The 27568-nt window shown below is 43.9% G+C and overlaps 2 protein-coding genes across 2 annotated transcripts in view; one reads left to right on the top strand and one right to left on the bottom strand.

Annotated features, from left to right (window-relative positions):
- Positions 1-480: 480 nt before the first annotated feature.
- Positions 481-8921, top strand: ACAA1 (acetyl-CoA acyltransferase 1). The gene is made up of 12 exons (XM_084281269.1): positions 481-693; positions 1552-1645; positions 1862-1919; positions 2541-2620; positions 3118-3160; positions 3902-4000; positions 4140-4220; positions 6006-6196; positions 6304-6483; positions 7225-7280; positions 8064-8209; positions 8358-8921. Exons 1-12 carry the CDS (start codon positions 499-501, stop codon positions 8431-8433), a joined length of 1299 nt encoding a protein of 432 aa, XP_084137395.1. The 5' UTR covers positions 481-498; the 3' UTR covers positions 8434-8921.
- A 144-nt stretch (positions 8922-9065) lies between these two features.
- Positions 9066-27568, bottom strand: part of DLEC1 (DLEC1 cilia and flagella associated protein) — a gene marked incomplete at its 5' end in the record, with an annotated part of 37641 nt that continues 19138 nt past the window's right edge. Inside the window, 17 exons of the mRNA XM_084283023.1 lie at positions 9066-10578; positions 12671-12794; positions 13402-13555; positions 14540-14701; positions 15596-15796; positions 16335-16419; positions 16526-16620; positions 17394-17516; positions 19233-19358; positions 20258-20475; positions 21343-21413; positions 21853-21956; positions 22503-22654; positions 23787-23854; positions 24357-24539; positions 25795-25925; positions 27446-27556. Coding sequence (XP_084139149.1) covers positions 10455-10578; positions 12671-12794; positions 13402-13555; positions 14540-14701; positions 15596-15796; positions 16335-16419; positions 16526-16620; positions 17394-17516; positions 19233-19358; positions 20258-20475; positions 21343-21413; positions 21853-21956; positions 22503-22654; positions 23787-23854; positions 24357-24539; positions 25795-25925; positions 27446-27556 — 2232 coding nt within the window. The 3' untranslated portion in view covers positions 9066-10454. The remainder of the gene's footprint in view (positions 10579-12670; positions 12795-13401; positions 13556-14539; positions 14702-15595; positions 15797-16334; positions 16420-16525; positions 16621-17393; positions 17517-19232; positions 19359-20257; positions 20476-21342; positions 21414-21852; positions 21957-22502; positions 22655-23786; positions 23855-24356; positions 24540-25794; positions 25926-27445; positions 27557-27568) is intronic.

Here is a 27568-nt window from a genome sequence, read left to right as displayed (position 1 = left end):
CCTAGAAATTCGGTGATTCTGTGATCTCTGCAGTCACATTGGCCTGGTGTTACACCATGGCAGAAGGTGTAGGGTGGGCTCTTTTATTTCTGCCTTCTTCAGTTCCATTCATTTCATTCATTTATTTTACTCATTTCATTCATTTCATTCATTTATTCCTATTCCCATTCATTTGCATTTTCTCCTTTCAACGGAGTATCTCACAGAATTTACCCCTAATTTTTAATTTTAATTTAATTTTTATTTTAATTTAATTTTTAATTTTAACTCTTTCTTTAACCTGTTAATTTTAATTCCCTTTCATTTTCGCTCCCTTATCCCAATCCCTTCCCCCCTTTTTCCTCCTCCCCCCCGAGCCCAACCCGGGGGCGGGGCCAACGAGCCAAGTGGGCGTGGTTATGCAAACGAGACGGGCGTGTCCGCGCCAAACCCCGCCCCCTCCCTCCCCGCGGCGGGGGAGGTGCGAAAATGGCGGCGGCGGCGGGCGGGGAAGCCAAGATGGCGGCGGGGAGCGGCAGCGGGGCGCTGAGGCGGGTGCGGGCGGTGCTGGGGCACCTGGCGGGGCAGCCCCCGGCCGCCGTCAGGGCAGCGCCGTGCGGGAGCCGGCCCGGAGGAGCTTCGTGTCCCGAGGATGTGGTGGTGGTGCACGGCAGGAGGACGGCCATCGGCCGAGCCAAGCGCGGGGGGTTCAAGGTAGGGATTTGCTTTATTTTTTTTTTTTTTTGGGGTGTTCCTCATGCCCTAAATCCGCAGGGCGCCTCCGGATCCCCCCCCCAATCCTTACTCGTCCCTCGGGGAGCTGCCTTTCCCCTAAATACCGAGCCCTCAGGGGTTGCCCCCACACCACTCGCCAACCACCAGGGAAATAAAATCAATTTTTGGGGTGCGGAGCGGCCACCCAGAGCCCCCCCCAACCCCACAGGCTGCTGTGGGGTGCCTGATCCCACTGTGTCCTGCCCCACACTGAGCCCAACAGCCCCGGTTCCCTGAGGTACTGTGGTGAGGAAACATCTCCCTCACCTTCCTGCCCTGCTGTGGAGCTCCTGGTGTGGAGATCCTGGACCTGCCTGCGCCTTGCCGAGCCTCAGGAGCAGCATTTTGGGGTTTGAGGGAACCCCAAGCATAATCTAATCGCTTTTTGTCCTCCTCAGCCTGTTCTCCTCGCCCCACGTTCCCCCAAACCCAGCCCCGGGACAGGCACGGCACCTGCAAGCGGAGGTGGTGGTGGTGGGACATGAGGTGTTGCCAAGCTGCCTGTGTTTTTGTAGGTTTTCAAGGGGCTGTGTTGAATTTGGGGTCGATAACGGCCCACAAAACTCTAGTGTTATGTGACTGGAGTCACCGAGTTGTGCAAAACCCGCTCCAGGCGTGTGCCTCACGCTGCTGGGGCAGAAATCCCTGCAGTAACTCAGCTGGATGTGGGTGGTAGGGTCTGGCTGCTGCCCTTTGGGTTCATTTTGGGATGAAGGAACAGTTATATGGCATGCTCATGCCATATAACTCATCCTAGTCACTTTTAAGGCCCTACAACACATATTTGTGTGCCTGCAGGATACCACACCTGATGAGCTGCTGTCTGCCGTTATGACCGCTGTCCTGCAGGACGTCGGGCTTCGGCCAGAGGCGCTGGGAGACATCTGTGTGGGTGAGTGGTCGCCCTCAGACTCTGGGACAGGCCCACGGGGGCCTCGTGGGTGTTGTGGCGGTCGGAAGGGGTTGATGCGTGGTGGTGTTATGCTCGTGAAATTAACACATCCTTGATGACCATCCCATGAATTGGCTGGGCTCTGTCCCTTCGGTGTCTGCAGCAGGTAGTGGGGGCAGTGCAGTCGACTGATGCCAATCCTATATTTGCACACAGGGAACGTGCTGCAGCCGGGAGCTGGCGCTTTGGTCGCGAGAGTTGCACAATTTCTAAGGTAAACCCTCAACCATATCAAAGTTTCTTCTAATTTTGAACCTCGGCTACGGAGCAGCACTGGGTGAGAGGTCGTGATGAGGCTCGTGAGCTCGTAGGAGTTTCCAGCAGGTCGCCTTTTGCCCAGAAATCAGACTTTGATCGAGCGTTTGGAGAGCCCTGCTGGGAGCAGCCGGCCCTGTTGGCAGGGACCGGGCGGTGCTGCGGGGAGCGGCCTCCCCTTCCACGCAGACATCGCTCTGCGGGCTGCCCCTGATGTTTCCTTCTGCTAAAGCAGTTTACAGATGCCACTTTGGAGGGGCACAGGCAGCAGTTAGCAACATTGCAGAGCTTTTGACTGTTTCTGGCCCTGGTCAGAGCTCAGGAGCTAGGCTTGTCAGAGGGCCCTGCTTACAGAGGGCTTCCCAAGGTAGACCTGTGGGGAAACAGCACACGGAGCCACCTGCAATTCCATTTGGAAATGATCCGTGAATTTTGCTTTGTCTTGGTGCAGGTCCAAATAGGTCAACAGACGTTTATTGGGATCAGTTGAGCGTGAGGGTTACAGTTTAATCGAGAGGCTTCATGTTCTCTGTAGCAGTTTGGTTTGTTGCATGGTCTTTAACGCTCTCTCATGTCCTAGTGGGATCCCAGAGACGGTGCCGTGCTCGAGTGTCAACCGGCAGTGCTCCTCCGGGCTGCAGGCCATTATCAATATAGCTGGTAAGCGTGCACAGGCACTCGGGCTGGTGTTGATGCCTGCCCTGCTACGAGTGCTCCTTTATCCTGGTCATTTGTTCTCCAGTCCCTCCAAGCAGTAAAAACAGTGATAAAGCCTTCTGCTGCTGGGAATTCTCAGCGTGGTGTTGACTTGAATGCTTCCATATCCTTGAGATATGAAGATACCCTTACAGATACACCTCGTACCCTTGAGATATGTAAGATACCCTTAGAGAAATACCTTGGTCATCTGAGGATGAGTTCTTTCTACCACCACTTCCACGTCAGGCTCTTTCTCTGAGGGTCAATCCCGTCCTCCCTGCTGGCAGGTCAGGTCGTGCTTAGTTTCAGCCACGTCAGCTCCTTGGCTTACATTGGAGTGCGGAGGGAAAGCCCCTTCCAGGGGCAGTGAACACATCAGGTGGTCACAAAACTGCAGCTGGGATCCAAGCGCTTGGGCTCCTAACGATAATCAGAATGTTTGTGCCCTGCTGTTACAGGTGGCATCCGAAATGGGTCGTATGACATTGGCCTGGCCTGTGGGTAAGAACATCTTTTTATGGCACTTTTATGGCCTCCTGCAGCAGGTCTTGGATGGGGCGTCAGAAATCCCTTCCAAGCAGCTCTGTGTTCCCAGAAGGCAGCAGACCGTGAAGCATCTTCAGCTTCGTGGCCTAAGACTGGACAAAAGCTCGCAAGTCCTAAGTGGTGGCTTTGTATTCGTGCAGTAAAATTTGGGTTCCTTCGATCTGTTAACCCATCTGTAGGTCAAAGGCTGCAGCCTCTGGGACCTACATCTGAAACTCCTCGTGTTGCAAAATGCCAGTGGCATAGCTCACTGAAGTCTCTTTGTCGTAGGTTGCTTCACACTCGATGTTGTTCCACTGCCAACCAGTTTTTAAGCTGGAACTGGCCTTTTTCTGGCTGTTGACAGCTCTAGTCCAAGAACCTTGGGTTTTTCGTTACGTCTGAAGGCAGAAGTGCCAGAATAGTTAGCAGCTCCTTCCTTGCTGTGGAAACACAAGAAATTAACTGCTGACATTGGTGTCCTGTCCTAATGGAACAAGGACCCGCTTAGGCTAACAACCCGGTGTAATTTTGTGCTAATTTTTGTACTGACGCCTGAAGAGCTTCTTCCTCAGCCAGTTTTTAATTACCAGCTGCACTTCTGTAGGTTGATAGGGAATAATGTTGTCAAGACATTGATCACTCCTAGCTGAGCAATCACCATGAGTGTAGCACGGAAGCAGTGGCAGTAACTTCATTTTTTTCCCCCATGTTTAGCGTGGAAACGATGTCCCTCAGAAGTGCCAGTAACCCTGGCGATATCAGCTCCAGTATGATGGAGAACAGCAAAGCTCGAGATTGCCTTATTCCCATGGGGTGAGTAGGTCCAGGTTGAGCAGTCAGCAGTGAGCTTTGAGACCGAAGCCACTGCTTGTAGCTCGTGTTCTCAATAAAAGACAATTCCAGCTTGATTAGGTACATTATTGGTTTAATTTTCTGATGTTGTTTTTCCCAGAATAACCTCAGAGAACGTGGCAGAGAAGTTTGGAGTTTCCCGCAAGAAGCAAGATGCCTTTGCCTTGGCTTCCCAACAAAAGTAAATGCTCATTTTCACCTTTTTGGGTAGGGAATACATAGAGATAGGGGGGAAAAAACACAACATCGCACTTTGCATGAGTGGTTACATGCAGCCTTCATCTTGCCTTTCACAACTGAGCGGTGAGTAAAGAAGCCTGAGGTGGTCAGAGCAAAGCCCAGCGGCGTGGTGAGGCAGCCTGAGCCCGGAGCTGTGTGGTTTTACACGCTCACCGCCAGCCGTGCAGGCTTTGAGCACCGGGTGCAGCTGTGTGTGCCATGGAGTGAAGGACACCATTGCCACGAGGTTCCCGAAGCCGGCGGACAGCTCAGTGTTTTCCCAGTGGCTTTGGCTCGGTGTCATTTTAAACCCACCGTGGGCGTCACAGCAGGAGTGAGCTTCCCCAAGGGGGAGCATTTCAAAGGAGGCACTTCCAGAGAGTTGCCGCGCTTGTAAGAGGAGCGGCGTGTCTTTGCTGCAGGTGCTTGGCTCCAAGTGAGCCCAATCCTACCTCTAAAACCCTTCCTTTAGGTGAAATAATTGCCAGGGTGAGCTGACCCCTGGAATCCCCGGGGCGGTACCAGCAGTCCAGGGGCAGTGGGCGAGATGTTGAAGTTGCTGGCATCAAGGAGTTAAACTTTCAGAACTGTGTTTAAGCATCGCCCCGGTCCAATTATTTATCTAATGCAGGAAGCTGCTGGACAAGGCAGTTAACCTTTAAATTCTGGCCCTGCTCGGAGGGAACTTGGCATGCCAGGCTTTCTCACTGCCTGATAGCGCAGAAGGGTATGTGAACACGATCCTCACCTCTCACATGAGGAAAGGGTTGATTTTCTGGCTGCAGGCTCAGGATGTCTGTGGAGTTACTGATCTCTCCTTCGGCTCTTAATCTCTCTTGGCAATATTAAATATTTATATTTTATGAATAAAAGCATAAAGGAGTAGAACAAGCTTTGTCTCCAATTTGCATTACCTGAAAAGGGCACTTTGCTGCTGGAAGGTAAATCTTCTAAATTGTCTCTGCTGCAGAGGCTTTTAAATACCTTGTTAGTATGAAAGATTAAAATTATGTGCTCGGAGTTAATTATAATTTATCCGCTTGCCTTCTCCACACTTCCATCAGTCTGCTTGTGTCAGTTGTTCCCTGCTGGTTGGACCAGACCAGATCCTCTGTGCACCTTTACTTCTGGTTCCCTTCTGTGTAGTCAATAAATTATGCAACACAAATTGGAATCGTTTGAAAGATGACATTTAAATGCCAGAAGATGATACTTCAAGTCTGCAGTCTAAAAGTCAGCTTGTTTTTTGTAGGACAAAATCTGGAATGGGTGAAACTCTAGCTGTTCTGTAACTTCTCACAGATCATTAGTATTGCATAGAAGCTTAGCTGCCTCGCCCTGTTTTAAACTTTCAGAAATAGGAATTGATGTTTGGGCATCGGGATTATTTTCTCCCAGTTGTGGTGTGGCTGTACCACTGGACAAGTACAGCCTGATGGCTGTGGGCTGCTGGTGGTCAGTCAGTCACTAAGGTATTAGTGGGGACAGAACAGGATCTTGCTCAGCACCTAGTGCTCCTGTGACCCAGGTTTGGGTAGGAATGCCCAACATATAAGCAATGTATTTCCTGTGACAGAGGTCAGAAGTCTGTCTTCCCGTTAACAGAAAGCAGTATTTGTCTTCTTCCCATCCGCTGATGCACCTGGTACCAAGTCACATCTGAATTCATCCTCTGACTGCTCTTGTTGGCATCACTTCTTGCAGTTCCCTTCCAGGTTATTTTAATTTTTGTGTTTTCCTTTAACAGAGCAGCAAAAGCTCAGCAAATGGGACTGTTTAAAGCCGAGATTGTCCCGGTCAAGACCACCGTCCAAGATAAGGAGGGCAACCAACAAACAATCACCGTGCACCAAGACGAAGGGATTAGGCCCTCCACCACCCTGGAAGGCTTGGCAAAGCTGAAGCCTGCCTTCAAGGAGAACGGCAGCACCACAGCAGGTCAGCTCTGCCTTCAATGACACGATTTTCTGCCCTTCCCGTGGCTCGCCTGCCCCGTCGCACCATGCGCTCAGGCAGAAGGGGTGGTGATAGATCTCTTCCAACAGGCAACGCCAGCCAGGTCAGTGACGGAGCAGCTGCAGTTCTGCTGGCAAAACGCTCCAAAGCAGCACAGCTGGGGCTGCCGGTGCTGGGGGTGCTCAAGTCCTTTGCTGTGGTCGGAGTCCCGCCCGATGTTATGGGCATTGGGCCAGCCTACGCCATCCCTGCTGCTGTGGAGAAGGCAGGTAAGGACCACGCTGCTCAGCACGGGGCAGAATCGCTCCCTGTGGACTGAAATTTGAGGTGATTATTCCAGCACGTGCAGCTAGAGCCCTGAAAGAGATGCTGCCTGGTGGTGGTGTAATGCTGCTCGCTTCTGAGGTACAAATTACCCCTCACTCGCCTGTGAGAAGCTCAGGACTAACGCCCTGCACGGCCTCAACAAGCTGCCAGCGTGTGGCAAATGATTTAGAGTTCGTTTAGTTCTCTTGTCGCGTAATGTGAGGAGGCTGTGGGTATGTGGTTTTCTTGTTTGTGTTTTGGTTTTCTTTACAATTTTGGCATCTGACCAGTGGAACGGGCTTTCCTCGGTGTTATCACACTCACAGGGTCGAGCAGCTTTTATGGCTCACGATTATTATTGCGGTCAGCTGTCGGCACTGTGGTTACACATTTGCCTATAGTTTTATCTTTGTCTCAAAATACCCTTCGGTCTTTAACCCCTCCGCAAAGAAACCACATTTAATCCAAGGAAACTGTGCACACTCAGTGACGTGATGCCACGGACTGTGAGGTTTTGCAGTCTTCAGATACTTGTACACATAAAGACATAAAAACGTAGATACCCAACGGGGAGCCAAGGTCCTCCCTTTGTTGTTGTTAGCAGGGTAGAATTCATAAAGGAAGACTTTAAGCGAGTTGTTCTCTTTAATGTACTTATAAGGCAATAATATCTCCTTTTAAATCCTGATTTTTCTGAACCATAGGTCTGACACTAAATGACATTGATATATTTGAAATCAACGAAGCCTTTGCAAGCCAGGTGAGTGATCATTCTGGTTGAGTTGTTACATTGCTTAGAAACTAGAAATATATTTCAACTTGGTCTCAAAACGAAGATTTGACTTCATTTCTGGCCAAATGTTAAAAACATACAGACTATTTTCTTGAAATAAAAACAAGCAGGGCATTGCTTATGTAGCATAAGATTAAAAAAAAAAAAAAGATCTTCACTAAATAATAATGATTACTTTGTTGTATCCTCATACTCACTTGCAAAATTGCTGTTTCACAAGGCTGTAACTCGTTACAGGGTGGTGTCCGTGTGAATGTATTGCACTTAACAATTTGCGTATCCTTAATGAAATGCAGAAATGTCACTTGTTGGCCACAAATCTGTGACTTGCCAGTCAGAAAGTATGTGGGCTCAGCTTGAGATGAAGTTGATAGATTTTGCTTGCTTCATGTGCTTTGGATTTGTAATGTAGTTCTGCTGCTTTCCACTGGAAAACGGTCTAGCTAGTCAGGCCCATAAATACTAATTATTGTAATACTTTAATACTTTCAGAGCAGCTGACATAACAGTGTGGATTTTACGTAATAGAAAACATAACTTGAGCTCAATTCATTTTGAGCACAAATCTTCTGAAGCCCCTAGACCTGCCTAGGATTATCGGCCTGGCTGTTTGCTGTCTTCCTTTGTATGTGGAGATCAGATCACCAGCCTTCTCTGCAGCCCTCCTGGTTCTGTATTGCAGGAGAGCTGAGAACTAACAGAGGTACAGAGGTGAGAGCATCCTGTGAAACATTTCCCGTGTCTTTCCAGGCTGTGTACTGCGTTGAAAAGCTGGGCATTCCCATGGAGAAGGTCAACCCCCTGGGAGGAGCAATAGCCCTGGGGCACCCCCTGGGCTGTACGGGCGCCCGGCAAGTGGTCACTTTGCTCAATGAATTGAAGCGTAGAGGGAAAAGGTGAGCACTGAACAATGGTATTAACCTTAGGTGTGTTTGGGTAAATCAGGCTCAGAAATAACCATCACTTTTATTGGATTTTTTTCCCCTGGTCAGGTGTGATATAAACGTGATGTTTTTCTTAATTTCACATCTTCTTTCGTTCCAGAGCGTATGGTGTTGTGTCAATGTGCATTGGAACTGGTATGGGAGCTGCAGCAGTATTTGAATACCCAGGGAACTAACCTCCAGCGTACTGACAAATCAACACAGCTGCTAATTCTCTGCCTTCTCTAGTAATAGCAAGTGATTTGCACTGTGGAATCAAGTGGATTCAGGGATCCGTTACTAACTCTACAAATTACAGGCTCAAATTGAGAAGCAGAACCAATCCTACAGATGAACTGAGGTGGAAAAAAGCAAGATTGACGTTCACTTCAGTGCTGCAAAGCATCCTAGGATGAGAAAAGAAACGAGTTCAGCTGAAGTTCAAAGACAGGCCCTCGTGTGGTGATTGTGAATGAACACTTGTAACTGATCCCTTTACTCTGAACTCCTCCTCTCTAATTATATTTACGTTGTACATTGTATGACAAATCACCTAAAACCATGGCTCTAAATGAAAATGTCAGTGCACATGAAATGGCTTTTCCAGGGTTTTCTTAAAAAAAACTCATGGGAAGTCTAAAAAGGTTTCTTTTGAAAGCAGTGCAAAGACTTAATATTTCCTTTATGTTTGTCCTACCCAAGTCACAAATTGGCTGTGTCTTAAATCATCCATATGCTAGAGGATGTGCTTTAACTTTCTGTCTATCTATAGAGAGATTTTTCTTTTTTAACCAAGCTGCTCTGAAACAACCACAGGGGCAAGGTGGAAGGGCTGCTAGGAAGTAGTTTACACAGCAGCAAAATATAAACAAACGGTTGGCGTGCCTGCAAGGAAGGGTTCTGAGGAATTGCTAGAAACAAGGTGTTTGAAAGTAGCCATTCCATTTTTTTACAACATGTTTCTAATTATTAGCTTGTATGACTAACACAGGAGACAAGCTTCTGCTTAATAATTAGATATAAAGGAGATTTCAGCACTAATACAAATGTTTACATTTCATCTTAGGAAATTCTCCCTTACCTGTTCTCGTTAGCTTCAGTGATCTTTCTGCTAAGAGCTAATGGCTTGAAAAAGAAATGCATTAATGATCTTTGACTGTTAGGAAGTTTAAATTTGTAACACAGACTGAACTTTTTTGTCCCAGCTCTTATTTTGCACTTAATACAATTGGGCTCCTGCAATATCTTTGTATTCTTTTTATTGTGATATTTGAAGGTCACGATTAGCGAGAGCTATTTTATTTTCTCATGTTCCTGTTCTGTAGCTGGTCTCGCTTACACCCACATATTTCAGAGCAAAAAGATAGCATTCTTTAACTGTAACTCAAGGGTCCTCTTTGCACACTAAGGTTCCTGTGCATAGAATGAGTTCTCAGTGCCAGTACGGCTCTGCTTTCATGCAGGCAGAAGGCAGATAGCATCATCTTTTGTTCTCTTCCCAGCCCTTCCTCCCCACACACAGTGCCTCTAACAAAAACTTTATGCGATGGGAGTGGAAAATTGAACAGTCTCAGCAGTGGGAATTTCAGTGACCTTTTGCTAAAGCAATTTTAAAAACAGTTGAAGGGATGTGTGAGTAAATGGGAACCATGTGGGAGGAAGGAATCAAGAGGAAGAAGGGTTTCTTCCCTCCGTAGCTGAAGGGGCTGTTCTCAATACCCAAGCATGATGAAACACGCAGAGTCCAGGAAATGTTGGCTTTCCCATATTCACGTGAAACATTGAGAAGACAGCCAGGGAAATGCTGGTCTATTCACTAATTCTTGGTTTCATTATGTATCAGTGGCCATTTTAATATCAAACAAGCAGAAAAATTGCAAAGCAAAAGCTTCTTTTTACTATACCAACAGCCTTGATTGTAATTTGAAGCACAGTGTACTATGCAAAAGTTTTTTGACCTAACAGTTACCATAGCTGGCTTGCAATTTAAAACATGCTGTTGCAGAGCCTGGCTCTGTGGGTAACGCTAAGCTTATCAGAGCAATAAAATACCACAGGATGAGATTACGACTGTTTTCAAATTACTGTGACTTTTATCACCCGTAACCTATAAACTTTATTCTGCTAAAACTCCAGTACACATTTAAAAGCTGAAGTAGATGACAATACAGATGACAATACTTTTGTAGCTGACTTATTACCTTGCCATCCGTCCTGCTTAAATCAAATGTGGGTCTTCGTACTTCCCATCGTATGATCCACGTCCCCTGATGTGCAGCGTGCAAGCCTTCTCTCCCAGCATCCCAGTAATGGTCACGACTGCTTCGTACTCAATGGCCTTCCTAAAGTGCAGAGGGAAAAGATGACATTTCAGTTATAGCTGGACCTATCTCCATGGTTTAGGATGATATTAGTTACTTTGTGGAAGAAAAAGGAGAGACGTGGCTTCGGTTTCATACGTATGGGGGTTTAAAACTATGCTACAGTCTCTGCCTCAGCTAAAGACACTGCATTATTAATTTCATTGTTGAAAGAAGACCTCTAGTGCCTTCCTATCTGTGAAAGTCAATTTGAGTTTAAATAAATAAAATCAACCTCTCCTAAGGGATTAGCATCGCTTGGGAACAAACGCCTGCCTGCACCACTTTGCTGTGACAGCTCCTCCCCTCTGACAGGTTTGAAACAAGTTTGTCAATGCCAATAAGTCAAGGGATAATTGACCGAGTCCACATTGTAAATGAACATCAAAGGGCTTACAGCAAGTGGAGTTTTAGCACTTGTGCTAAGTGGAAGCCTTACAGCGTAATTTGCCTAAGGCTGGTGCTACCCAACGCCCTTGGGCTCCTCCAGCTGAAGCACCTCTCTCAGAGATTGCCCTTGTAAAGGCCTGCAAGAGTCTTGTCTGACAGGCAGCTCTTATTTCTCATAGTACAAAATTCTGCAGGAAGACCACTGGTTTAGGGAGGTGAGTCACTAAAATCACCTCCCATATCATCATTTCCTACTGCCATGCTGGTGCTGAGCTCGGCAGTGCTGGGAATTCTCTGGCAGGCTGATTATTGTGGTACCTGTTCTCAGACAAAAGGAAGCGCTTCAGGCAGATTCAAAGGGCTCTGCTGAAAGATTTAAGGAGCTGAGAGTCTGGCCCAAGTTTGTCCCTGGTCCAAGGCACTGATCAGAGCGAGGCCTAACAGGCCTCATCCTGCTGAGACTGCAGGAGCTCCAGGCGTGGAGAGCTCACGGCCTGGCCCAGGGGACCCGAAGTTCCAGCAATAGCTGTCACCTGTAGGTTGCTTCTTGAAACTTCCCTCTCGGCAGTGTTCAGAGTTCACTGAAATCCCCGGGATAGGCTCATCCTAAACTTTCTGCCAAGATGTTAAAATTTCCAAGTAATGAGTGAAGCTTAAAAAAAAAACAAACCTACTTGTCGTCTCTGGGAGGTGTGAAGGAATATCATGGGGCCTTTCCTCTGGCCATCTCAGCAAAAAAACATCATTTGTAACAAAAGCTGTTTTCCTTCAGGATTTGCCTCTCATTAATTACAGCAAAGAAATGAAAGGTTTTGGGTCAGTGCCTCTGCTACTCAGAAGTAATCCTCAGCCTTGACAAAAGGTTATGGTAAGCTGGCCATAAACGTAATTAGAACAATATCAGCTGTTTATAGGACAAAGACAATTATTTGCATCTGATCTCTTGTGCTCTTTGCTGTTGTCTGCCTGCAGCTCACGCTATCTTTGTTGTACAGAAAACCTTTGGACTAGAGACAACAAAAATGCATCGATTTTTTTTCCACCAAACATCAACACGACTCAGTCTAAACATTGCACCAAGCTAAGCAGGAGTAAAACAAATTGTCTCAGTGCATTCGAGTAACATTCTGCACTATTTGCTTCCTCAGGAGATATTCTGAGGTAAAGGAATTCAAAAACTTAACTTTTAGAGCACAAACTATAATGAAGTATCCCTGAGACTGACTGCAAAAGACACTGCTCTTTCAGGCATGACAGATTCTTACTGGAATTTTGAAATACTCCATACACATTTCTCTTTTTGTCCTAATAAAGTGCTAGATGCATAAAGGAGCTAACTGTTGAATCGGCTTCTGCACTGACTTGACAGAGCCTGAGATTTACTCTGTTGAGGACCCTAAAGAAAGCGATTTTATCCAGTCATACGCAGGCAGTGTGCCATGCCAACTGTTTTAACGGTGTGATTTGAAGTAGGTAAACTGAAGGCTGAAATTCAGGGTGAGAATTGTAAAAGAAATCCCATATGTGGCAGCAGTGGAGGGAAAGAGATTGGAAGCACAAGACTGACAGGTGTCAAAGGCGTGATAACACAAGAACAGAGCAGAACTCTGCTTTCAGTGACTACTCACAATGAGTCTGGGCTCGACAGGGAGTAACAGCAAAATTTCAGTTGTGTTAACCATACCTGGCAGTAAAGGTGATCTGCAAAACATCTTTGGTAGGTTGGTCCCCTTCGCGTGCCTCCAAAATGCCATTAGGAGGGGAGACAGAAAATAATTCCAGGTCGTTATTATGCTTTTCTTGTTCATCTGCAGCAAAGAGGGCAAATATCAAACAAAGCAGTATGAGACCTTCTGTATCGGTTTGTACAGCATATAGCTCTCAAAACAATGCACCTCCTTTCGTGCCAACTAATAAATCATATTTTGCACTGTCACAAGCTTTCTGTGCATGTGGCCAGATTCTATTTTCATCCTTTAATCAAGGGGAGTGATCAATGTCCTTGTGTCAGAATAATGAGACCCTTATCTTCTTTCCTTTGAAGTCCATCTGTTGTTGATCTCATTAGGCACAAGCTCAAACAGCCCTCGTGAGGAGGTGCTGCTGCTTGTTGCCTCCTGGGATTGTGATATAAATGAACAAAGCATGTCCACCAGCAGTGAGGGTTGTGGTTTCATCCTTTGGTTAAATCTGGAGTAAAGGCTGAAACCAGCAGAGATACACTGATGTAAATGAAAACAAAAACCAACAGCCACCACCACCGCACATATGTGGGAACAGAAGCAGACCTGGTACGTTTGGACTAAACATCATCATATGAGTGAATGCACGCAGTCTTAACAAAACCAAAACAACCAAAAAAAAATGAACAGTGAAACTACAGAGCAAGGAAACCCAGTTGCAAAACCCAAATACCCAGCAAAGCAGTCCAGTAGCTTCTGCAGCCGCCCCTGTTAGACAGGAAGACATGTTCAGTCTTGGTCTGTGCAACAAAGCAGGTCTTGAAATCAACCATGTCGCAAGACAGCTCCAGAACTGGGACAGTAAGGTGTGCAGTCACTGGGACCAGCTACAAAAGAGAGGAAAGGAAAAACAAGAAAACACTTTTTTTTTTTTTTGTATTGTTTTGTATCTGCTGCAGCTGGATCATTCCTACCTCAGGCACTGAATCAAGAGTACTTGTTTTGTGTTCTTTCTGTAACAGAGTCAGTTCCCCATTCTACAGCTTTGAATGAATGAAGTTGTTGCTTGTTTCATTGCTTTGAGACAGGTTTTCATCTTTGTGGTCTTAATGAAGTAACACAGAGTGAACATTCTGATTTGTTATTAGGATTTTCTGTGGAGATGCAGACATTACAACATCTTGTTGTCCCCAAGGACTTTATATGGCCCACTGTGAGTCATTCAATTGCTGCAGATTGCCCAAGATTATTATTATTAAGTTGACTGCATCTTAGATACGGTGCTCGGATCTTACAGATCAGCCCTCAGAAATACCTGGTGTGAAGACAATGCAGCGTACTGGAACTGCTGAAGATTTGGGTGGGGGTTATAGCTTTCCATCTGGAAGAGATCAGTCTTTAAATGTGTGTGGGCTACGACCACACCACATGAGCTGGGCAGGCTTAGGAGATTTTCAAGAAGCGCTTGGGTACTGCAGGAGGCAGCGCTTGGTGACTCAGTTGCTGGCATGTTGATTGAGCCTGTCCTGCTTCCTGCAGTGTCTCAGGACACAGAGTCATACTGTGACTGGGCATGCTGCCCTTCTGATTGAGACATATCACCCAGGCCTTCCTGCTGTGCAAACAGTGCTCTTGCAGGAAAACGGGGTACGAACACTAGGCTGCTGACCCAGAACCTCTTTGCCAACTGGAGAGTCACCTGCAGGCTCAACAGACCGCAATCTCCTTTTGCTAATCTCTGGCCACTCGCTTTGACTGTACGCTACAGGTTTACTCCAGAGGTGGCTGTATTTCACAGCTCAGTGAACCCCAAGACATGTTCATTCTGAATCAAAGATGCTGATAGCCCAGTGCTGCCATCCTCCTCTTACCTGGGTGCTGTGGTTACTGTATTCGATGACCAGATTTTGACTGAACTTCAGCTTTCTCTCCCCGTTCTCAAACTGGAGCACTTGGAATCCAGGAAGCATCTGGGTATCTGGCAAATGTTGATAGGTAAGCAACTCCAGAGTTGTGTGGAATGACACTTTCACCTGTGGGAAGAGGAATTCAGATGACTGTCACATAAGATGGCACTGTGTGCAGGAAATCCAAAGTAAACACTGCTCAAAGGCCCGAGTGCACATTTTCCCACTGGAACCCAAAAGTGTTGTGCCAGCAACCAAATTCCCACTGGAATAAAGTGCTTTAATGGACATTAAGGAAAAAGCACAGCTATTTCCTATAAATCCAGTACACAGAGCTGGAGTGTAAAGGTGAACAGCTAATTGCTGAACCACAGGAGAGAAACATTCTCTAGCAAGACAAAAGCGCTCAGTTCCTGAGGTTACAAATACCATATTCCCAAAGATGTCTTAAAAATGTAAGTCTTTCTTCTGGCACATGTGCAATTAAGACCTGTGTGCCTCTAAGTCAAAATGAACACTGAAAAATGAGAAGCACACTTCAAAATGCAGCTGAGGGTTATTCATTTTTGCACCCTAGGTAATTCTTGAATCCAAGACTTTGCTTCCTTTAATGTCACTGTGTACACCCCAAACTAACCAAATTTATTCTCTCTGAACTGCCTGCATCTAATATAAGGAAATGAGGGAATGTAGGTTTTGCAAGTCTTTTAATTAGTCCAGCATGTATTTGACTATTGATTTAGGTCAGGTCCAGAAATGACACAGGGCTTTCTGCAAGAGTTTGTAATAGGTCAGAGTTGATGAGAAAAGCACAGCAGAGCCGCTGTGGAAAAATACTTTGTACCTGCAATATAGCAGGCAAAATTGCAGTTATTAGCATTTGCTAATACACCACTATTTCCCCTGACATCGGGAGATTTCTATATTGGTTGTGTTTTTCTTGTGGTTCATCTGGGCCATGCTAACATACCAATTACTAAACTATCTATTTTGGCAGAGGATTATTTTTTTTGAGCCTACCAGCATGTTTTGCTGGGGATAAAGTACAAGTTGCGGTTGCTGTTCTGTTTCTTCCTTCTTGCTGTGGGATGTTTTGGTGCTCTTCTGGAGATCTGTGCTGGCCAGGCTGAAGGGCGTAGACAGAAGGAGCCTGAAGTACAGAGGAACCTTAGTGCAATTGATGAGTTTCAAACTCTGAGTCATTACTGAATCTGTCAAAACCTGGTAGAAAAATTATTCAAAACTGGTTAGTTTAAACTCCCTTGAGAGCTTTGTGTTAGTCTGGTCTTTCAACAGCACCAGGGATCTGAAGGACTCTATCCCAAAGAAGCCCATTATTTTTCACTTGTGTTTTTCAAAATTTCTTGAGTAAAAACCCCAAATACAAATAATGTAATAAGGTTAGAGTCTTTGAATGTCAAAGGTCACAGAAACAGACTACGTTGCTCTAAGTGACTCATTCTGCTATCAGACCTTTATGTATTGAAAAGAAGTACTTATTTTTCTACTTAAGAAATCCTCTACAAATAAAATAATAATAGAGGAAGATGTATAAAATAGGCATTGTCTGAGCTCAGCTATGATTATTCCTGGCTAATAAGTACTTATAGTCATTTTAGTTTACATATAACTATGTGCAACACTGAAGATGGCAACATGAGGACACTGGTAAAGATGTGTTTTAAAAACCATTGCATGCAGCTGTGAATTTTCACAGTAGCTCAGTCCAAGAGAATACATCTGTGTGTGAAGTACTTACTCCTAACAGAGGCTGATCCGGTATGAGATCACTTGCCACAGAGTAAAACATCATTTCTCCATCATGATCCATGTCTACTTTTAACCTGTGTGTAAAGAATCAGAGCTGGTCAGAGCCCTTCCCTCCAGGCTGATTTATTCTGTGAGTGTGTGAGGTGTCAGTGTGTCAGGTGTCAGTGTGAAGGTACTTACAGAGCATGCCTTACGGAGGCTCTCAGGTCTATTCGTAACGGTGGGGCATCGTAGCCGTGTTTGCGGAGAACCTTGTCAGGCACTGTCTTTGCGAGCTGACAACAAAACCCAAACAGAATTTTTGGATAAATGACAGCACTAAAACCTAAAGCCCTGCTTTTAGCTTGAGAGGCTGGTAGCTAAAAGGGGATTCTGCTTGGCAATGTATTGCCTGTTTGTAAGATGTGATGGCAACGTGCAAGGAATGGCAGAAGTTGAGCAGTATTTGGACTCTCATGACTGTGTTTAATACACACACAGACAGTGCTTCCTACAGGAGTAAGGAACATTAGGGATGTTTTTACTAAATATTCTGTTATTCATTCATTCTACCTTGCACCTTTGCAATGATTCAGCTCAGAGAATCTCAGAGCAAATCATAAAGCACTGCTCAAGCCTCACATCAGCCCACGAGCTGCACTTGCAGTTTTTGAAGAGGAAGCTTCCCAGAGGAGAGAGGTGCTGTCCGAGAGCTCACAGGAAGGTTGGTGCAGAGCCAGGAACAGAACTCAGGGTTCTGAGTCTCAGTTGCATTGTTAGCTCTTGTTATCAATAAAACCTGATGTTGTGATAGCAATTCAAATCCTGGGCTTATTGCCTGGGGTCTACTGCTCCAGACGACGTAACAAGACGTTGACATTCCCACCCCAGAAAGCTTCCAAGCTAAAAGGTAAACGCAGCTAATGAAATTATGGAAGGATGTTCGGGGTTGCAGGAAGAGGACTGTTTGCACAGACTGGCCAAGTACACAGCAGCCCGCACGTGAAATTACAGGAATGGAAACGATTATTTCCTAGTCGTCTTTAGCTCTGCTGGGATATCAGTTTACCTTGTCGTCTAGGCTCATGAATCCCAGCGCAAACCCTTCACAGTGCACTTCAGTGACGGTCTCCGGGAGGACATGCGGGGTGAAGGAGATGCGAACGGAGATGCTGCCACCTCCTGGAACCACCTGCAATCGAGAGACGCCTGCTGAGCAGGGGATTGCACAAGCACCCTCAGCGCTCAGCTGCTAAAACAGAGTTGCACAAGGAGCCTGAAATCCCCTGGGAATGGGCTAAGCTCAGGGCACACAGTGAAATGACAACATGTGGCAACAAAACTGGTTTAATTATTTCAGCTGCAAATATCAGTCTGGCCATTTTATTAACAGTGTAAGCACAGCCACAGAACAGCTCCCCTGAGCACACATACATCCCTGTCTGGTTTTAGAAATAATACCTAATTCTACCCAGTTCTTCCCACTCTTCCTCCAAGGCTAACTCAGCTGTTACTCCTACAACTGACAGTATTCAGAGACATAAGAAACCTTTTCTGAAGATGTACAAGTGTGAATTATGAGATTTTTTACAATTCAGTTAGCCATTTTTTACTTTACTAACAGCAGGGAATGTACTAACCAGCTACAGGGGATTTCCTGTGATGTACAGGTTAAATAGGTTCTGCATGATTAAACCTTGTTATTGCTGCAAAAACACGTTTGCCTGCAATTTCTCCTGCAGAACCAGCCCAGGTCTAGCCAAGTTTGTGAGCTTGGGCTGTGTGGTGTGTGCTGCTGTCAGGCTAGTGCTGTGCAAAAGCAGCCTCCCTGAGTTCATGGGATCACAGGGTGAGCTGTTTGGCCCTGCTGGACTTATGTTCAGAAGCAGCAGAGCTAGCTCAGCTCTCCTTGCACCGTGTTCCCCCACTCAGAGCAGTCAGGACATAAGGAAGCTCTGCCTGAGGTCTAGAAGGGCTGCAGCTAGAAAGCTCTGCCACGTACTAAAATGCTTCAGGGTCTGGTCACGTCGAGTTTATTTGCTCACAGACACGGACTTGAGGCAGGTCTGGGTAGCTGTGCTGCACATCACCTGAGCTACCAGACCTTCTTGGATCAATAATGGAAATATTGAGGACATTTCTGAAAAAAAAATACCTGAATGGCTCTATAGGCATCAATTACATTCCATGTGGGCCAAGATCTCTGCTAGCTACGCTGAATAGAGACTCTCCACAAAGGGGAGAGTCTCTTGTGTTATCTTAGCTATCTCAGCTAAGATATATTGTATTATCTTAGATATATTGTGTTATCTTAGCTATCTCAGTATCAAATCACCTCAGAGCTGACCGTAGGCTTCATTGCTTTCAGAAGCCATTTCCATATATTATTTTATTTTTAATGTATTCTTTAGCTTATTATAACTTGTAACTGAAACTCTTCAGCAAAAAACTTGCTAATCAAAACGGACACACTGGTGTTTTGGGCAACCCTATCACTCACAGTTAGATGTTTCAAGAGCTTTAGCTTATTTCTAAGGAATTGTGACAAGGTGGCCCCTATTTGTAGCAGTTTTGTTTTTTTTTTTTTTTGACATACAGCGGGTTACAACTGTTTATTCAGAAATGTTGTCTACAGAAAACCCCTTTCCCAGCAGCCTGCTTTCTAATCCTGCCAGTTTTACTTAGCAAATCTGCACTGATTAAATAATGTGCTTCTAGAGCATCAGGCTGGATGCCTCCCACTTCACGCCACACACTTCACTGAGGCAACCCAAGGGAGAAGTTGTTCTCGCCCCCCAGGCCTACTGTTTAGTAGTCTCTGCCCCAACCCCAAGCTTCCTTTTCCTTTGTCTCTGCTATCCTACAGAAAACATGCTAAATCTAAGCACAAAGAAAATGTACAGCTTACTATCTGTCTTGGAGTGACGGAGTAGGGGTTGTTGGCAGGAACCCCTTCATGAGGCCGTATGAGTACAGAGACAATCTTCTGCCTTGCAGGTCCTTGAGCGATCTCTTTGCTGTCTGTGTCTGAGGACTGCAAGGACACAAGGGTGGGGAATGGTTAAAACGGTTACGCTGCAAAGCAGGAATGCAAGTGAAGTGTACAGGGAACTGTCCGTAAGTATGGCCAGCTCCAGTTTCTTTCTGGCACAAAAGCTGGACACATGGATGTGTCCTGCACATACATTTTTTCATGCATAGGTTTGCTCTCCCCAAACCAAAACCTCTTGAAAAATGTGCATGCTTGGGTCCTGTTCAGCAAAGAGCAGCACTCAGCTGAAACATCCCAGGCCCATTATATAACCCAGCACTCTAGGGAAACAACTTTCCCTTGCTGCACGTGGAACATTGGAGGTGTTTTCAGAACAACTATGCCTCCTGAGCTGAAACAGAGAAAAGGTGCTTTCTGTGAAGCTTTTGCTAGATCCTGCATAACACCTTCTCCCTGTTGTTCCCAGTCTTTCACAGCAGTAAGTTGCCATATTATAATAAAACTTTACATATTAGAGTCTGTTATAACATGGTAACATCTAACAGAACCAGTCTGGTTTGGCACTGGGAAAAATGCCTCCAAGACATTAGCTGTGATTTGAACTCTGCACTGTAGATTCTGCTCTCTGACTGCAGCACTTAAAGTAGCCATGAGAAAAGTAGATCCAAATTGATTTGTTTGTCAAAGACTGTTTTAAGAACTGTTTTAAGCTTTCCTAAAGAGAAGGAGAAGATGAAGAGCTTTTTATTTATAGTCTGTTTTGGAAACCGATTACTGATACCTATAGCCACCTACCCATGTATTGCTTTTTTGACTGTGAGAGGAGCTGACATTTAATAATCCAGGCCTTGGTTAAATGCATGCTCTTGTTTTCAACCTTTCACGCCAAGAAACCCATCATGTATCTCAGCAGCAGTATAAAAAACAGACTAACAGCTGACCTCATCGGTGGTTTGCAAGGCTGGATAAACGCTTCCACAGGGAATGGGGGGTTGATCCAATTCTAACTTGATCTCCAACTCCGAGTTGCTACCAGTTGATGCAGTCTCATTTTTATCCACGTCCTTAGGAGGGAAAGGGTCTCCAAAGAACATCAACAGGTCCACCAGCTTTTTATCATCTTCTACTTGGTTGTAAGTTTCCCAGTCCAGGCGGATGTCTGAATTGAAAGGAGAAAGGACAGTTGTTTCTGGTCATTCAGAAGACTCACAGCTTAGTTGGCTCTATGGAACAAGAAGATCAAGTAAAGAATTTGTTGTCTAGCAACTGGATTTGTATTAGAGTACATGTTAAGCTTTGCCATGTTTGCTGTAAACAAACGATATTGATTTAAGAGCATGTGTGCATACCCTTATTACAGCTTATTACAGCTCTCTAGATCCCAAACTATAATTTCAATAACATCAACATAAAAGATAAGTAAACATTAAAATAAACGGTAAGGACTTTGTTAAGCAAACATTTTTGATGGCATTCAGGAAAAAAAAAAAAGGTGATTGAGCATTGCTTTGAAGAGCTTAAAATCTCACTTGAGATAAAAAGACTAAACACGGAAGAGCCTGATGCCACAGATGCCACTAAGAAGCAGGTGAGAATTTCACAAAAACAGTATGGAAAATCCTGAATTTGCATCATTTCAGTGAGGAATGAAAGCCCAGATGCACTAGGATGGGATGTGCTGTTTCAGAGTAATAACACATTGAGTCAGTAACACATTTTCCTGTCCTCTGTCTGGAGCTCAGATGATTTACTGTTGCAGACAGCAAACTAATACTCATGGCAATAGTGCCCTAATAATGAATACTACCATTCAAATAAAGACCAGACAACTCGTACTATTTTTCAGTACTAGCCAAGTTAGAAAACAGCTTAGATATCGTCTGTAAGACTGTCAATGTCTTTACAGAAAACATCCTGATAAGGAAACAAGGCCAGTTAGTTAACATGTTAATGGGTTGTTCTATTTTTATTATTACAGGGAGCACAATGCAAGTGTTGATGTTTGTTTTACAAAAGTTAGTGTTACCAAAGGGAGTGGGATTGTTGAGCTGCACACTCCGTAGGACAGGACACCCTCCAGAAACGTGAGTGCCAAACCTAAGGGGGGAAACCTGCTGTTAGAACATGCAGAGAATAAGCAAATGTCCCAAACAATTTTTCGATAAAAATTCATTTAAATTGGAGCATATCTGGCTGCACTGGCAGCCTGTTAAGTTTGGCCAGCAGGTAACACATGGCCAATGCTGCAAAATACAACATTACTTTCTTTAATCAGTTTTTCTTCCAGTCTTAGTTGTCTCTTGGACATTTCAGGGTGAACATGTGAAGTCAGGAAGATTTGTTTGCATATTCTTTTTTAACTATGCTGGCAGAGACAAACGCATTGGTGTTACAGAAGCAGTTATTGTACTTCTGCAGTCACTGTGCTGACCTGCTCATTATATCACAGGAAGACGGGAACAGGTACATATGTTGGCTACTGCCCAGTGGTGCTTAATTGTCTGACTTCTCTGAGAGACGGTATTTTGGGCTGTACCTGATGATGGGTTGCTGTGTTTGTGGTCCTGTCATCTGCAGGAAGATTGGACAGCCTTTCACAGTCATTTGCATAGGAATTAATTTAGTTTGTAAGTCTCCCACCTATTAAAAATGATTTTTTGCTATTAGAATCAAGATATAACTCTAGTACCTTGGCTATAAAATTATGTTTTGAAAACCGGTTTGGATTTTCGTATGTTTTGACTTGTATCTTTTAAAAGCACCTAATTCATATGCATCTAATTCATAAGCTAAAGTTTTTCTCAGCAGGAGAATACAAAAGCTCATACATTAATCAGCTTCCCTGAGGCCTTTCCGTACAACATAATTAATAATTGTATCGGTAGAGCAGAGCAGTGCACTGGCCAGCTACCAAACAGATTTTATTTGTCAAAATTGCTCCAGTTACTTTAAAGACACATGGAAAACTCCCCAGGGACACGTTACCCCAGAACTACACCAAGAACTGCAAGAGCAAGGAATTGTTCCTTACATGTTGTTGGAGGTAATGGTAGCAATAACTACCCTGAACTTTTACAGATATGCTAATTACCCGAAAAAGAATTTTTAACAGAAAGGAATCTGGGAAATATAATTGGTGTCAAATCTGCCAAAGCAATATTTCATTTGAAACCAAGCCCCACCTACCTTACAGACAAGATCATCGCGGTATTCTCCCCACATGTTGTTGTAAGCTGTTATTTCTATGATTAGCTGCTGGAAGGCTTTCAGAGTTCCTGAGGAAGGTTGTACATGGAAAGCTACTCCCTTCCCATGAGACAGCAGCGCTGCTGCAAATGCTGAAGGAGCACAGCAAAGAAGTATTTGATAAGTTTTGAGGAAATGGAACAAAGTCAGCCTTTCAAAGAAAACAGAGGGCTGATCTTTAGCTGGTGTTAATCAGGATAACCTCATTGGCTTCAAAGAAAACGGGATCACTTACATAGCCCATATTTTTACCACTTTACTCCCTTCTGCAGTGGGCCTTAAAAAAAAAAAAGGGCAGTTTAAGTGAGTCAGTTCTTGCAGAGATTATTTCATAGTCTCCCTTCGAACAACCTGTTCCAGGCCTCTGAGATATGCAAGGCAACGATTGGTTACATAAAAACACACCCTCAGTTTGAGGAAAAATAAGCTGGAATTTGTGCTAACTGGTTATCTTTCTATTAGCAGCAGCTGCCTGTTTACCTCTGTATGCTGTTCAACACAAAGAATGTGAATTACAAAGAGCAGAGCCCTTCCACGTTCTGAGTCACTTAGTCTTCTAAATCAATACGCTTGCATGGAATCTGTCAGAACAGCCTTTTTTTCTAATCTTAAGGGCTAATTCAACAGCTGAAAAGCTTTGTCTTTTTAACAAATACCAAACACTATGGCAAGCTACCAATATATCCAAGTTTTATTTTGGATACAGAAGACGCATCCACACTTTATAGCATTTTGATCCCACTTCCCCCCCCCCCTCGGTCCCCTGTGGCTCCAAGTATTATTGTTTTCAGTGCAAGGCATCAGAAATGATGGATGTGCTGTGGGGCAGTTTTCTACAGCGGGGAGATAAATAAAAGGGTTTGAGGGAGAAAGGCCTGCTGCAATGGTATCGGAAGACAGCACAGAAAGGAAATGGCCAAAGGTTATACATCTTGTCCATACTGGGAATTAACTATAAGTAGAATCACCCATCTTTGTTTAAGACCGTTGGTTTCTTTTTAAAAAAAAATAATAAAAAAATGACCTAATGCTTATGCAATGTGGAGTTTCAGCCTCAAGAATGAAGCGAGGAACCAAGCTGTTTAACAGTGTAGACTTAGCCAAACATTCCAAGGAAAAAAAAAAAAAAATGATGTGCCTGACTGGCAGATTTAATGCTGAATGTGGTAGTCAGCTGGTTTTTGCCTTCTCTCCACTGAGTGGGATAACAATTATTTCTCATACCTGACTGCGCTCTTTTGGCTGCATGTTTTGTGATGGGCCCTCTCCTTTTCACCAGGTGGCCTGGAGAGCTTGAAAAAAAATAATAAAAAAAAAAAACACATGACAATTCTGTGAAATGAGCTTGTCTCTGCTAAAATAACAGCTCCAGCTGACTAATCATTTAGTGGCCATTATTACTTAAAGAAGGACTGCCTGCAAAGTATCTTTTGGAAGTAACATCCTTAAGTGAGAATTAACTTAAAAGAGTTGTAAGGCTGTGTACAACCCAGCACAACAGAGCCTTGGCAGATACAAACCAGCTTACATCCATTGGCAACAATAGTGTTTTGCCATTTATGCCAGCTAAAACTTCTGTCCTGGCACTGCAAGCGATCTGTTCCTGCAGGAAATATCATCAGCACTTTTCATTACCAGAGTCAGAGAGCTTTAAAAAAAATAATAATCAACCAACACTGGAGAATAGCAGAAAGTACATCTTGTGACACAGGAAACAGCTCTGTGTCTTGATTTCATTTTTAATCCAGATCTCTATTAGTATTTGAGTTATTATACAGAAAGGTTAAGACTTACAGGCAGATTTCTTCTGGAGTAGGTGAGTAGCCAGTAAAATACTCAGCTTCTAGTTTGAATGGTGCACTGATTGCAGTGTGATTGGTAAGAATCAGCTGACGTTTTACTATGTCTTTGAATGTAACTTCAGATCCAAAGTCCAAGAGAAGATCACAGGGGCTTTGTAATATTTGTCTTCCATCACTGTCAGAAAAAAAGTAAGTATTAAAACATCAGTCCTATTTTCTTATGCCACAGACAATTTCAGGATTTAAGATATGCATGAGGAAATGGATAAAGACAATCACATTCAACAAGAGAATAATTATGCTACATATATTAAAAAAAAAAATATATATCAGTCAGATATACCAAGTTATAGAGAACTCTGGCAGTGCAATAAGAAATCTTAATGGTCCAAACTACTGGATATTGGGTTTAGTTCTGTAAGAGCTGAATTTGCACATTTTTGGCACTGCAGAAGATAGCTCACAAACATGTTATGGACTACAGAGGCCCCACACTTCAGTTAGCAGGCAGAAAGGGAATTTTCATGCTCTCTCCACACAGAAGTGTCGTGACAGCTGGCAGGTGACAAGTGCCAGGAGCACATGTGAGAACAGACATAACACAACCATGAGTTTCACTATATGCAGTTAACTTCACACCAGTTTATTATTCACAAATTAATTAATTCAGAGTTGTTAATTCAGTTTGTTTCAGCTAAACAATGGTGGGAGTGGAATAGTGCTTTAAGAGCTCAAAATCTCTTCTCTTGGGTTTACAAGGATGCTGAATTTGGGTATGGTGCAAACCCAGTACCTTTTCTTCACTCCGCCCCCTTCAGTGAATAGTCCCAGCACATTTTACTGTCCTTGCTGTCTACATAAAGCAGGAGGAAGAATAAAGCTTATATAAATAACTTTTTTTTTTTTTTTCTCTCCTCTATTGTTCTTTTGCTCTGGAAAGAAGTAATTTATGTGGTGTTAATTTGGGAGCCCAAGATACACAGAGATCTTCAGTCTTATAGGGTGGTACTGTAAAATTCTGCACTGCACTCGCATGCGGGAACATTTAGTTTGGAAATAAAGTTTGACTGTGTCATTATGATCTGCCTTAAGGTCTGGTACCATGGATGTTTTGTCCAGTTTATGAAATGACAGCACTAAAACCTTGCAAAGAGATATGTAAATTATTGTTCAACATCTTCTATTGTTAAAAGATTATTTTTTTTCCCCCAAAACAGTCTTTGGTATACAGGTGATCTATATTGTATCTGGCTACAACAAAACTGCAAAGGTTTATCAAACATTACTCGTGCCATGACATTCTTTAGATGTTTTTAATACTATCAAACACTTGGGTATAAGTATTCTACAGACAGACAAGGGTTTTGAACCTATTAAAACTGTTCAACAAACACAACTGGAAGGTGACTTTAAATGATGCCTTGGTTTACCTGGCAGCTCCACTTTCACAAGGTACTGAGTAGGTGACGTGCAGTCCTTTCACATCTCCAGAAATACTCAGAAAGAGGGGTTCAGTCATGTCTTCTATGCTACAGGAAAGGACAAGGTCTTTCAGCTCACCCTGAAAGGAGAAGAGTCAAATTTGCTTGTGAAACAAAGATCAGAGGAAAGACAGCTTCATTAAGAAAACTAGTTAGAAAATGTGTATAAACCATACTGGACAAAAATAAAACAAAGCAACAAACAAACACACATAGAACAACAGAATCCTGAAATTTTTATTGAATTGATTTGAGTGTACTTCCTGCTAGCATCAGATTTGCTTAGAAGGACATAACAAGGTAAAAAATTTGTGGCTGTTTCATATCTTTGCATCTGTATCTGTCTGTAATGTTAAAACTGCTCCATTAGTGATTTTTGATATGCTTGTTGTGTTGCAAGTTTTGAAGTTCTAAGCATTAATCACTTTCAATCATACTAAAATAATTTTCCAGAAACAAGTTTCATTTCCACCTGGGTCTAAAGCAGGACTTGTAGGATGAAAAACGTGGCCAATACACCAGTACTCTAGCTAATTCAATACAACCATCCTTTTTGGCCTTACCAATACATGAATCAGTGCATCCTGCATAAAATAATAAACTGGGATTCATCTCAAGATCTAGACTTCTAAACATAGCTCTGCAAGTGTGAGACCTGGAGTTCATCTACAAAGGTGATTTCCAAATATGAGTTCTAGACCTCCACTGATTCAGTAAGGGTACTTCTCCATCTAGCTCACTCACAATGCAATCTTTCTTGTAGGTGGCTCAGATGGGATTCAGCTCCCCAGCCATAACCAGAAGTGCCCTTTCAGATGGCCAGTGTGCCCTGCTGAGCTTCCAGCTTTGAATGAAAAAGGCTCAACTCTACTGGAATCCCATGCCACACATACCAAATGCACATGTTTGGTATCACATCTGTGTATCAGAGACATGTTAGGGCAGCTCTAGTGGTCCTGAGCACCTACTTTAAAGCAAGTAACTGTGACTTAGGTCTCCTGTGACTCTAGTGGGAACTAATACACCTCAAGAACAGGGAGTTTCTTTATTTAGACGCTTTAAATCAGATGTCTGAATCCCTCCCATGAAGTCCATGGCTGAATTCACGAAGTTTGTGAACTCTGCAGTCTACACCCTGCAGGGCTTTTTAATTTTGCAGACTCTCAGTCCCAGCAGTCTCTTTTAATTTGTTTCCAAACACCAAAATGTCGTGAGCCCAGCTGCATTCAGAAAACCAAGTACGTGCTATGTACATCAGTCTGCTATATTTTATTTGGGATAATCATAAGTGTGGATCTGTATGCTCCATGAAAAGAGATAAAGCACTAAGAGTAATTGAATAAGCATTTAAAAAAAAGAAATAAAACAAATATAGTTGGGAAACAAACAGGCAGGGTAGAAAATTGCACACCATGTGGACTGCTTTAATGGTTGCCTTCAACCATGGTTACCTCTAAAGCAAAGCAATTTCAGAGACATTGTATGTAAAAAAAGGAACATTATATTTTGTATATAATAATCCTTCCTTTTGCCAGATGGAGGCGAGATGAGAATGCCAGCATTGCTGATTTGATAAAATTTCATCTGTTTTTAAACTTACCGTGATGTTGGTTGTCAGTTCTATGCAGAATTCTTTTTCTTCATTTGGACCTAAGGTGCCACTGGCTGGAGACACAGTGGCAGAACAGAAAGCTGCCTGACTTCCAACGAGCTGCCAAACAGA

The sequence above is a fragment of the Netta rufina genome, assembly GCF_964035555.1.
Source record: "Netta rufina genome assembly, chromosome: 2".
Lineage (NCBI taxonomy): Eukaryota > Metazoa > Chordata > Aves > Anseriformes > Anatidae > Netta > Netta rufina.
Note: the sequence above shows the minus strand (reverse complement) of the source record. Positions and strands in the feature narration are given on the sequence as shown.